The sequence below is a fragment of the Mus caroli genome, unplaced genomic scaffold (assembly GCF_978045245.1).
Source record: "Mus caroli unplaced genomic scaffold, Mus_caroli_1 scaffold_16, whole genome shotgun sequence".
Taxonomy (NCBI): domain Eukaryota; kingdom Metazoa; phylum Chordata; class Mammalia; order Rodentia; family Muridae; genus Mus; species Mus caroli.
The window spans coordinates 18,436,284-18,448,284 of record NW_028227271.1 but is presented as its reverse complement, the minus strand read 5'-3'; the positions used below and the strand labels follow the sequence as shown (position 1 = coordinate 18,448,284).

Here is a 12,001-nt window from a genome sequence, read left to right as displayed (position 1 = left end):
ATATACAACTTTCACACAGGAAGAAGCACTCGGTTTCCTCCAAAGATGTGGTGTGGTTTGGGGATTATTATCAGGCAAATCCAAAAGTAGGGGCTGCACCACAAGGGGGTGTGGGGTAGGACTAGGGGCTGGTCCTGTGAATAGCTAGGAGTGTCAGTCATGTCTGTACCCATCAGAGGTGGTGACCTCCGGACCCGGCTGGGCTGCCCTGTGAAGGTCCCTCAGTGCCTCCTCAGCAGGGCCACACCAAGCAGCGGACACTTGGCTCCTCCTCTGACCGGGGCCTCTCCTCTGGCCGCACTCAGACGTCTTTTTCTTCTTTTGAGCGTAGATCGGCCTGGCCTTCTAAACATAGGCTACATTGAGAAGTTGCAGGAGGGGATTGTGCACGTGCTTAAGCTCCACCTGCAGAGCAACCATCCGGATGACACCTTCCTCTTCCCAAAGCTCCTTCAAAAAATGGTGGACCTTCGGCAGCTGGTCACGGAGCATGCGCAGCTCGTACAGGTCATCAAGAAGACCGAGTCCGACGCAGCACTGCACCCACTGTTGCAAGAGATCTACAGAGACATGTACTGATCTTTCCTGAGATGGCAGGCCGTTGCCACTGTTCAGGAACCTCCGAGGTCTGCGGCCCCATACAGGAGAGCAGGGATTTGCACAGAGGGCCTCCCTCCTACACTTGGGGATGAAGAGGGCTGAGCCTAGGTAATGCGGGCTCTTCCCACATCCTTACTTTCTGAATGGGCACTTCTAAGACTACCTGCTACCGAAATGGGGGTGATCTGAGGCTAATAGGATTCAGACAGTGACAGACAACGGCAGTCCCCATTGGTCTTAACCGGCCCAATGTTAATCAATGCACAGCACTCTACGTTGCATTCGCCATTAATTAACGGGTAACTTCAAAGTCTGAGTGGTCTGTTCCCTTCCTGCCATCCTTCTGGCTGTGTGCACTCTCTTAAATCCCTGAAAACTAATCTGCACTTTTTTAACCTTTGAAAACCTACAAGTCAAGGTGTGGCCCAAGGTTAGCCATTTAAATGTGGCCAAAAAAAAAAAAAAAGTTTATTGGGAAGACTTCACTTGAGTTTTCTGGCTCTAAGAAAGAGAGCTGGCTTCTGAGAACATTTGAGAATAGTTTGATAAGCTATCCCATCATTCTTTCTGTGGGCTCACTGTTCTGGAGGGTGTAACTGACTCATGAGGGTGGGGATGGGGGGTGGGGAGCATTTTCAGATTTGTGTAGAAGATCCCCTGAAAGCTGCATCTCAAGAAGCCCTCAGAAGGCCTCCGCTAGTGTCTGACAGACAAAGACAGGATGAACCCTGAGCAGGTAGTTCTGCACCTCTGTTCATGTCAGACCCTCAGATGCGGGCATGGCAGCAATATCAGAGGTAGATTCACAAAAGATTTGTAAATGCTCCTCTAGGCCCCTCCTTTGGCAGCTCCTTTGATATGACACTTTACTGCTTTGTAAAAAACAAAAACACAAACAAACAAACAAACAAACAAAACCTCTCTTGGTGATGAGACGCGCTCTCTCTATCTCACTCTCTGGAGTAGAGAAGGCAAAAGTGACTTCGCTATCCAGGCTGAAGGGAGCTGGTCACCTTGGAGAACAAGAGACGAGGGTGTGATTTCATTCAGCTTCTGTTTGTACCCAGCAGAAGAGCTCACAACACTTGGTTGGCCTGTTGTTGTTGTTGTTGTTGTTGTTGTTGTTTCAAAGAATTAGAAACTTTCCCTTTTCCTCGGTCCCACTGGGAGAGCGGTGCTGGCTACCTTCAAAAGAAACAGTTGCACAAAGGATTCTCAGACCTCATGGACTCCCGGCACCCGCCCTCCAAGGGGGTGGCTGCATATTTCAGAGCAGGTTGCACCTTCTACGCTCCCGACCCATCTTTAGAAAACTGGCCATCTTCTGACGTCATCATCATTTGTGATTAAAGAATGATCCAGATGGACACACTGCCTGCCAAGGAGTCGAGGACGTAGCCCAGTGGGTAGAGGGGCTTGGTCCCTGGTGCTGATTTATGGCCATGGTGGTCGATGCCTGCAACCCCAGCAGAAGTCAGAGGTCGCCTTTAGATACATAATTAAGTGGGATGCCAGTCTGTGCTGTGTGAGACCCTGTTTAAAAGAGAAAAAGATTGCTGCTGATGAAATGTTCAAGGTCAGCATTATGAAAACACTAGTAAGAATAATAATAAGGGAAAATTAGCATTGGGACATACTTTTAAGATTTGCACCCTTACTGACCTTCCCCCCTCCCTCCTGCTTTTCCTTCCTGTCTTCTGTCCTTCCTCAAACCCACTTGCCCCCTTTGTCTTCCCTCCTTGCTGCCAATCAAAGGCTCTGTTGGTCAGCAGTTGCTGCAGGCAGTCTGCCAAGGCTCTTAGGAATCAGAGGGCAGAGCAAGTCATTTTCATGTATGATCCTGGTGAGGGTTGAGCTCAGTCAGGAAGGAGCCAGCTTTTGTGTCACATGGCACAGCCAGTCCTCAGTGCTTCCAGAAAGGCTAGAGCTGGTCCTATGTTTGGAAGGTCCCCTAGGAGGACAGGCTCCTGTTCAGGTGAACCTTAGACAAATGCCACTCCAGTGTAGGTGACCTTGGAAAGGGAGTTTTGAGTCATGGGCTTTCGGGATAGTTGAGCATTCTGTTTGAACTCGCCTAAAACGTATGAAGAGTAGCCCCTTGCTGTGTGCCTTCAGCATGGACCAACTGACTGACAAGTTCCGTGTCAGTCTGCATCTGAGCTGATACTCAGTCGAGTTCATGCAAGTTTTGTTCTCCTGGAGCCTCGTGGGACTGCCAATAAGCTATCCCCAGAGAAGCCAGGAGGGACCACAGTGGCCTTGGCTTCAAAGTCAGTGACTTTGTGTACCTTCCTTTATGGGAAGGATATTCACAATGTGGCCACATGGTGCTAGGACCTTTCGGGTCACCTAGTCAGATTTCTCAAGGCGTTAGTAACCCAAGACATGCCAGGTTAAATACTGTGACACATTTAGGAACTGAGAAAGCAGGTAGCTATGGTCTACAAGGTGTGTCAGTGGCATCAGCCAACAGCCCAATCAGAGATGCCACCTTGGCTCCTGGAGCTCAGGAGCAGAGTTGCAAAGCCACTTCCCAGCACTGATGGCAAAGTCTTAGTGCCAGACTCCTTGGAGACCGATGGGGACCAGGCAGCCTTGGCGTCCCTCCGCCCTGCCTCCTGATGTCTTCAAGAGGCTGTGTGACCTAGTGAAGACACATTCGATGTTTAAGGGAGCCTTAAAGATGCACATGCAAAATTTAGTCATCGACTGGACTAAGGTCTATCATGACCTCCCTTTTGATCCTGTCTGTGGGGGCTCCTCCAGCCCCTCCCTCCACGGCACCTCTTTCTGCTGGTCCTATAGGCCCTTCCCCAGAAAAGATTGCTTGAAGCAGACCTTCAGAAAAACATGGCCCTTGGGCTCCTACACACTCAGCTTGCATCTGATCCTAAACATGTCTCACCTTGAGCCTTTATCTAACACACTATGTCATTGGGGTATGTTAGACACTCAGCAGCCAGATGCATGGAGGATGGGGACTTTTGTCCTGCATCATTGGTTTGAAAATGACTGGCTGAACTCCAGTTTAAAGTTTTCCCGGTGTCCCCTGAGATTAACTAGCCTTTGGCCCCAGGGCCTCCTACAGCCAAAAAGCCTGCCACCTTCACTGTATCTCTCTTTAACCTGTGTGGCCTTTCAAGAGGAGTTTCCACTAGGAAAATCAGAAACTCCCTACAGCTGCTCACCCAGCATAGAGGTCCCGTTCTCCTTCCACAGCCCCTGGAGGGGTGAGAATAGGAATCTAAACCCATCTTCAAGTAATACCACCAGCCTGATGGCCATCTTGGCTTCCTGCTGAGCCACCAGGCATCACTCTGTCCCTGGTCCACATTTGTATGGCTGACTCCCAAGACCAGAGTAGGTTAAGAATATTAGAGCAAGAGCCTGACTCAGGCCAGAAATGACCTTTGTCTTTATCTAAAAACACTAAAATCTGCAAGGACAGGTTTTGATTTAAATAAGTGGACCACGTTCCTCACCGAGACTCCTCTGTGGGGGGGATGTGTGCTGACATCTCTGGTTTTACTTCAGTCGAGTATCCTGCTGGCTCATCAGGAAAAGGTGTGTGGTTCCTAATCAGGACAGAGTGTGAGAGGCTGCTGCTGCCTGGCCTGTCACCAGCCTGGGACCCCTGAGGACATTTTCTCAACGTCAGACCTCAGCCATCTACTTCTCAGAATCTTAGTCTGAGACATGAGAAATGGAGGCCGTTGCTTTTCTCCCAAAGGGGAACTTTAGTTAGGGAGAGTGGTTGAATCGTGAGGAACACCTTTCAGAGAATCACGTGCCAACCAGAAGTGGACCAAACTGCACCCAAGGTCAGCGTCACGTCTTGACCAAGCAGCTGGCAGCACCTGACACCTTAGTGGCAATCAGGTACTACTGTTGGCAAAAGGCGAGGAGAAGCAACGGTTTGTGCCATAGCAACCAGGCTGTTTCATTGTCTTTTCATGGGGTCAAATATGAAAACCTTGCAGTTCTATGTAGAGAGGGAGAAATAACGCTCTTCTCTCTCACCTCTTTCCCCAACCCAAACTCCACTGCAAACTCATTTATTCGGCAAAGACAGATGCTTCATCCCTGGGTCCCAGGTCCCAGGTGGTGAGGGCAGAGCAGAGGCAGGTGGCCCTCTGGGCTCCCTGGTCGGCACAAGGCACTGGGACATCTTTCCCAGGCCTCTGGGACTCAGCTGTGCTTCAAGTCATACACAGAGCCTGGCCCTGAAGACCAGGGAGTGATTGAGTCTTTCCTGGTAAAATTGTCACTTTGGGAAATTTCACTTAAAAAAGGGGGCGGGGGGGGGGCAGCCAGCTCTTTTGTCAAGCCTGAAACTAAGTGTACCTCACAACAGATGAATGCCACTTGGCACCCTTTCTAGGAAGATGTCAGTATTATCCATGTTAAGTGTCACAATGTTTTCTGCACTGAATGAAAAAGAATGCTCTTCATAGCTATATCTTAAATACTGTGATTTTAAAAACAAAAACAAACAAACAAAAAAACCACTCTGATACAACTAGTTGACTGGCTTGTGGTCGTGTTCTCTAAGCCAGGGTTCAGTCCAGTGCATGTTCAAAGCCTAGCTCTTGAACCTGCTGGGCACAGCAGAAGCCCAAATAAACAACTGCAGACAGCTGCCCCGGGGTGTGCACCCCTCACCTGTCACTGCCCCCGAGCTGTGTACAATCTCTTCCCAATGTGTGAATCTGTTCCTTCAGTCAGTCACTTTTTTTTTTTTTTTGGTTTTTCGAGACAGGGTTTCTCTGTGTAGCCCTGGCTGTCCTGGCACTCACTTTGTAGACCAGGCTGGCCTCGAACTCAGAAATCCGCCTGCCTCTGCCTCCCGAGTGCTGGGATTAAAGGCGTGCGCCACCACGCCCGGCTTCAGTCAGTCACTTTTATTTAAAAACAAAAAACAAGTGCCAGCCAGGCTTGACCGAACCATGACGGGAAACCATCAACTTTACATCAGTGTTTCTGTCAGGGCCACTGTGTAGGCCTGTTAGGCTACTGTTTTAGAGAATTGTTAGCTATGAATTATTACCAAAGAACGGTGGCAATTTGAGCTGTTCTGTTGAGTCTCCATGTCATTTTTAATTTCCTTGCCACATTTCTCCTTGGCGTGTCTTCCTAACTCCCTCTAAGATCCACAATGTCATTATCACATTGGAGGCCAAGGGGGTGGGGTCTTACAGACACACCCGAGGACAGGCACATTTCCAAAGCAAGGTCTGAGGCCTGCTTCCTGCCACTTGCTCACTACTGTCCTTGGTGCCATCCTCTCAGACCTGGGGGTTTGCAGCCCTTCACCCCTGTGATAACAGGCCTGAATAGGAATTATTTAGCCGGTACCAGCATCCCCACCCCCACCCCGCCCCCAGCTTGCTGTGGATACAGGGCTATCCAGGACATCAGGAATCAGGGTGAACACAGAAGGGCAAATAGAATTTTCTAGTCACATGAGCTGATTGGTTCCAGGCAATTAGAAAATGGCTATAACTTAATCTTAATTTAAAAAAAAAAAATTGAGTCTTTGTTTTCTCCATAGGAGACTGAACTGACTGTACGATTGATTTATATCCTGAATTTATGGGAACCCGTATGTTTGGAATGTCCTCCTGTAAGCTGATGAATGTAAAGAGTTAATTTCAGGGTACAGTTTTGCCTTAATGGTTTTAAAAAAAATAAACTATTTTTAAAAATTAGTTGTTTCATTTTGAATGATGTTACGATGTGGCCGGTTTGCACAAGCCCTATGGACTAGCCCCGAGAGGGGATACATTGAGTGTCCAAGTGTCATTGAAACAGTGACTCAAACCACCAGCTTATCCTTCAGGTTTTTAATGATAAATATGATACAGAGTCAAGGTTTAAATCATTTCCGAGGAGTTACAAGAATGTGACGTAACCCTTGCTTTACCCTCTGTCCCTTGGAGGCTGAATTCCCTAGACAGAGGACATTGTGTTGTTTGGAAGTCTGGAGAGAAGCTAGGTGTCTTCCCACGTGTACATCTACAGGAAGTGTCTACCAGCTGTCAAGCGAAGGAGGTCCCTCTCCCTCTCTCCTGGCCTCCAGAGGCCAGACCTAGAGCTCCAGCTGGATACACCCCTGATGTCTGTCCTCAGTCCTGGCCAGTTCCTCAGCTTCTGAGGCTGGAGGTATCTACCCAGTTCAAAGAAGACTGGGTCCACAGCTCCCAGCCTGAATCCTGGCTGAGCCCAGCCCAATGCTTCGCAGGAATCCTGGCTGTGCCCCTGCCAGTCAGGGACGGCTGGAGTGCTTCTTGCTGGCACTCTTTCTCTTCTCCACATCCTGCTGGATTTCCTGAGGGAAAGCACTCATGTTCTCCTGGACACAGGGGAGGCAGACCCTCTTGGAGTAGAACAGGCTGCAGTCCTGTGAGCGAGAAGAGGGCTGGAACACGGAGGGCCTCAGCAATGCCTCTCCCAGGCAAACCCCCCACAGGTGCCGAGGACAGAGGCCGCAACCTGAGCCAGGAAGGTGCACCCAGGGCTGGCAGGGTGGCCATCCCAGCTGAAGTTCTGAGGAGCAACACCTTGAGATGACGATAACATCACTAACAATGTATTGTTTAATCCGAGAAAGGGGAAGATGCCTACTATTCTTGGGGCAACACCCACTACTTCAGCTTGCCAACTACAGCCCAAACCCAAGCAGTGGCACTTGAGGCCCATCAGAGGCTGGCCCCATCAGAGCCCACCCACCTTTCCTGTTGACCTCAAACGCTCCCTCCAGAGTCTTCCCTCCGGCTGGTGGGACCCAAGGTTCCTGCCATCCCGTACATCAGCCGGACAGCAAAAAGAAGTGACAGTTGTTGGGCACCACCTGTGGTGAGCCCCACTTGTGTGCACTGTACCTGCAGCGGGTGCTCGGGCATTCTCAGATCCCTGGGCTAATCTGAGGCCCAACTGCTTAAAGTCTCTTTACTCACTCCGGGCTGAGACCCTCTAGCTGCCCTCACTGGCCCCTTTCCTTTGTGCTTGTGTCCCAAAGGAGGTCATCTAAGAACCCCCACCATCTCTCCACCTGGTGATCAGGAAGTTCCCAGATCTGTGGCAAGGGGGTGGGGGTGGGACAAAACAAAAAAACGGGAAGTCCCCAGGTGTACCCACCGGGCCCACACACACCAGCCTGCTGCACACACTGCACCGAGAGCCGAGGACCAGAAACCTGGCCTTGTCTGAGGAGAAGGGGTCCTTCATGATGTAGCTCTCCTCCAGGAGGCTGCAGGGAGAAGGGACATGCAATTATGAGCCGTGGTAGGGCTGCAACAGCAGCAGGAGCCTCAGCAGATGTGAACTAGTTTCCCCGCACAGTAAGGTAATGGCAGAAAAGCTGGAGGACTACCGACTGGTGGGAACTGAAAGGTGACCCAGCCTCAGCTCTGGGAGGTTCAGCGTTCAGCGCAAGCCTCTCAGTGAACCCAGAGCAAGCAGGATCCACTAGGTGGCCTCGTGAGGTCAGCGTGGGACAGTCTTTTCTGTCCCACACACATCAGAATGAGAGCAACTGAAGGGAATAATCCAGGGAATAAAGGAATTGAGCCTGGTCCCCTGCTGCTGTGTCACAAGGCCCAGACCAGCCGGCTTTCTCACGTGATGCTTCACGAAGGCTGAGCCACAATCCAATAAAACAAGCCTGTAACCATCTCTGCTCCCGACTTACAGGAATCAGACCCTCGGATTCCCACCCAGCCCAGAAGTATCACCAGCAGGGACAGCAGAGGACACAGCCCCACATGAAAAAGCCACCAAGTTCCTCCATTGCTGTTTGGCCCAGGCCACAAGGCTTCCACCTCATAGATAGAACAAGTCCTTAACTCTCAGCTGCAGCCACAGGGAGGGCAGAGAGTCCTCGAAGAAGAGTTAAAAAGATTTCCAGCCTTGCCTGGGGCTTCCTTGGGATATACCCGAGGTATCCAGAACAAGGACAAGGACCCGTCTAAAGTACAACACTCAAACCAGGTGTCACACTCCACATAGCGCCTGCCGAGTAACACTGCACAGGGTCTCCTGCGCACTGGCTCAGGACGCATACTCACACAACAGCCTGGGTGTCTGGGGGCTTCTGCCCCACATAGCTGTAAGGAGCTGATAAGGCACAAAGCTGGCACTCAAACGTGCCCAGGGGGCGGGGCTCTGCCTCAGATGCCATCTGCAAGATCAAGAGATAGAGGCGTCACCATCAGAACCGAAGAACCACCGCACTTTAAATTCTCTCTGGCTGCTGTTCATCGCTCTCTCACCAAAGCGTGAGCCTCCCTGACTGGGAAGCACAATCTCGGAGAAGGTAATACCTGGTCAGTGTGGCCTGGGATTGATAAGTGCACAGGAATGACTGTGCCCAGCCTGGGCTACAGTGACATGAGAGAGTATGATTTTACATCCCCACAGACTTAAACTAGATTTTATTTGAGAAGAGGGTGGTGCATCTATGAAATTCATGAATTGGTCAGAAGACAATTTGCAGAAATTCTTTCGTTCTACAATGTAGGTCCTGGGGATTAATCTTGGGTCATCAGCTTTAAAATGTCTTTAACCCCTGAGCCATCTTGCTAGCCATACTTTTTAATTATATAAATATATATGATTTATTTATTATATTATTGTTTAATATATAATTATAATAAATATAATTATATATTATTGTATTAATATTATATATTATTATTATAAATAAGTACATTATAGCTGTCTTCAGACACACCAGAAGAGGGCATCAGATCTCATTATGGATGGTTGTGAGGCACCATGTGGTTGCTGGGATTTGAACTCAGGACCTTCAGAAGAGCGGTCAGTGCTCTTACCTGCTGAGCGGTCTCTCCAGCCCTTTAATTATATTTTTATTGACTGATTTTGCATAGGTATGCAATGTGCCACACTACCAATGTGGAGTCAGTTCTCACCTTTCATCATGTGGGATCTGGAGATCAAATTCAGGTCAGGCTTGGCAGCAGTCACCTCTACCTGCCAGGCCATCTCACCAGCCCCAATTTGGATAATTTCTATAGACTACCTTCAAGTGCAGTGGCTTCAGTCACATCAGCTGGCAGGCCCCTTGAAGGCATTCTTCCTCTGTTTTTCCCACTACTATTTATCTGCTGAAATCACCATCCATATATGCATGGTATATACATCTTCTCTACTAGCACATTCAACATCTTAACTGTGCTTGCTTTAAACGCCCCCATCTGATAGGTCTATCTAACATCTCCGCTGTGTGTGGCTCTGTCCTTGGCAGCAAAGCTGTTTCTTTGCTCTTCCTTGTGGTCTCAATCTGAGTTATAAACTGGGATTTGTTGGTAAGGTGGTAAACACAGGGTGGACACGTATGCTTGGCCTGTGCTGCTTGGTGCTGAATCAACCCAGTAAGTGAGGTGGGTTTGCCTTTCCTGTTCTTCTGCTACACTGGCTACGCATTTACTTGTGCTTAGGTGTACTGGCCTCTCTGATACTATTTAAGGACAGATTCATGTGCCTCCTGCCGCCTCCCTTCACTGGACGCAGATTTGCCGTAGAGCATACTTTCCTGCCCTACCAAAGTTAGTCTGAAACCTTGGTTCCCTTGAAAGATCCAGGCAGATGAATTTATACAGCAATCACAGCCTTCCCCAGGTCAGTTTACAGGAAAGTTATAAAGACTTCAGTTCTGCCCTTAGTCTTACCCATCAGCACCCAGTGCATGCTGGAAAAAAGCCCACGGTGGGTGTTTCTATTGGCTCACCGGGAGGTTGGGGTGGGGAGGTGTATCCTAGTCCACTTGATATGGCTGCATTCTTAACTGTTTGATGGCACTTCTATATTCAAGGCCTTGGAGGCCCCGCCTCTCCGTAAATTGCTGAGTCAGTGGTCTGATGGCAACAGCAGCTGTCTGATGAGTTCGAGAAAACACGATTTTTGGATTTGTATCGAGCTGTATCGGAATTCCTACTAGCCTTTCAAAGTTCCCATCCGCAGCTCCGGCCCCAGCTGCGCGCCCTCCTCTAACCCTTTGCGTCCTACAGAACGAGCTTTGGAGCCAGAAAGGAGCATATGCGCGCCTTGGAAACTGACAGATGTCCCGACTGACGTCTAAAACGGAAATTCTATTTTGGGTGTGCGCGAACCTAGCTAGTGGTATCTTAATTCGCACGTCACAGGCCCTCGCCGAGGCTACTGGGCGCGCTGCCCTTGCAGCAGGTGACAGTCAGGAGACAGTCCTAGGATAGTGCGACTCCGCCAGAGCCTCCTCCTCCCGCTCTGAGTCTCCCCAGGTCAGCAGGGCTCCGCCTGGCGACCGTATACACCACGGTCCGAGCCACCCGCGCACAGCCCTCCCCGTGCTCTGAGCCGGGTGTCTAACGCCTCCCCCACCCCCACCCCTGGGCTTCCAGAGGCACCGAGACCAGATCCAGCGAGCCGGGACACAGAGGGGACATGTTCAACTAGCCACGCGCGTTCCTGCAGCACACTGCCGGGCAAACTCACCACCTCCCTCCGGGACCCCCAGAGCGCCTGCGTGGCCCGCCCACAGTACTAGTTCCGCCTCACTGCGCCTGCGCGGCTCCGCCCTAGGTCCTCTGAGGCTCCGCCCTCGATCCATGGCATTTGTGCAGCCCAATCTCATCGCCCGCTGAAGCTCCACCACACTACCGGTGTCCCCGGGTTTGCCTCAGGGCGCCTAAGCAACTCCACTCGGTCCCAGCCTCCTTAAGCAAGATAAGCCAAAAGAGCATCCTTGCCGGGGTAGAGCTTTACTGTCGCTTCCGTTTCCGCTGCTAGCTTATAGTGATTGTGGGTCGCGGCTGGAGAGCTGTCTGGGCTTCAGAAAAAAAAACATACTGATGACAAACAAAACAAAACAACAAAACCTATTCTACCTAAATCTTGCCTGGTGCACCAGTGAATGCACTGGCGTTATTTTCTGGGAGAAGGGACTCAGGCAACTGCAACGTTGAAAAGCCTACCCGGTGGGAGTGATGGCCTACTCGAGCTGTCCCTGCGGCAGTTGCTCGCGGTTTTGGGAAAGGAGCTTTATGGATATTCTTAACTTAAAAGTTTAGTGAGCTTTCTGATTCTTGTACGTCCTGATCTGCCTCCAGGAGGGAATGTTTCCATCTACAGGAAAAGGCTATATAACACTTAACTTCTTCTTGTGACTCTTATTTACCCCGCCTGGCTAATGTTCCCTGAACCTTAGAAGGAGCTACGTAGAAATCTAATTCTTTTCTCACATTCTGGCTGGGCATTGGACCACTATGCCATGGGGGTAGGCATTGGCTCACAGTTATTTAACTGGTTTTGAGTCTCCTCAGTAACTACCACAGATTGCCAAGATGAAATTTCCTCCACACCCGAGGCAGATAGCAGCAGTAATCTATGGGTAAGAAATACAAGT

The 12,001-nt window shown here is 50.1% G+C and overlaps 2 protein-coding genes across 11 annotated transcripts in view; one reads left to right on the top strand and one right to left on the bottom strand.

Annotated features, from left to right (window-relative positions):
- Ppara (peroxisome proliferator activated receptor alpha) overlaps positions 1–6,308 on the top strand; it is a 72,087-nt gene extending 65,779 nt beyond the window's left edge. For all 6 annotated transcript variants that reach the window (XM_029470089.2, XM_029470088.2, XM_021183374.3 and 3 more), the window contains one exon: positions 332–6,308. In XM_029470089.2, the coding sequence (XP_029325949.1) occupies positions 332–579 (248 nt within the window). In that variant the 3' untranslated portion in view covers positions 580–6,308. The remainder of the gene's footprint in view (positions 1–331) is intronic.
- A 126-nt stretch (positions 6,309–6,434) lies between these two features.
- Positions 6,435–11,154, bottom strand: Cdpf1 (cysteine rich DPF motif domain containing 1). 5 transcript variants are annotated; one of them, XM_085831370.1, is made up of 6 exons: positions 11,092–11,154; positions 10,349–10,495; positions 8,667–8,779; positions 7,738–7,849; positions 7,330–7,393; positions 6,435–7,000 (listed from the first exon to the last, which is right to left on the bottom strand). In XM_085831370.1, exons 3-6 carry the CDS (start codon positions 8,777–8,779, stop codon positions 6,744–6,746), a joined length of 546 nt encoding a protein of 181 aa, XP_085687496.1. In that variant the 5' UTR covers positions 10,349–10,495; positions 11,092–11,154; the 3' UTR covers positions 6,435–6,743. The 5 variants fall into 5 exon arrangements, with proteins under 5 accessions (XP_085687496.1, XP_085687495.1, XP_085687497.1 ...); XM_085831369.1 differs by having other exon boundaries at positions 11,004–11,099; XM_085831371.1 differs by lacking the exon at positions 11,092–11,154 and adding an exon at positions 11,010–11,084.
- Between the last annotated feature and the right edge of the window lie 847 nt (positions 11,155–12,001).

Coding starts and splice junctions, on each gene's coding strand:
- Cdpf1 (XM_085831370.1), bottom strand. CDS start 8,779: ATGGCATCTGAGGCAGAGCCCCGCCCCCTGGGCACGTTTGAGTGCCAG. Junction 7,850..8,666: donor CCAGACACCCAGGCTGTTGT/GTGAGTATGCGT, acceptor TTCTCCCTGCAG/CCTCCTGGAGGAGAGCTACA. Junction 7,394..7,737: donor GGCTGGTGTGTGTGGGCCCG/GTGGGTACACCT, acceptor ACGGGATGGCAG/GAACCTTGGGTCCCACCAGC.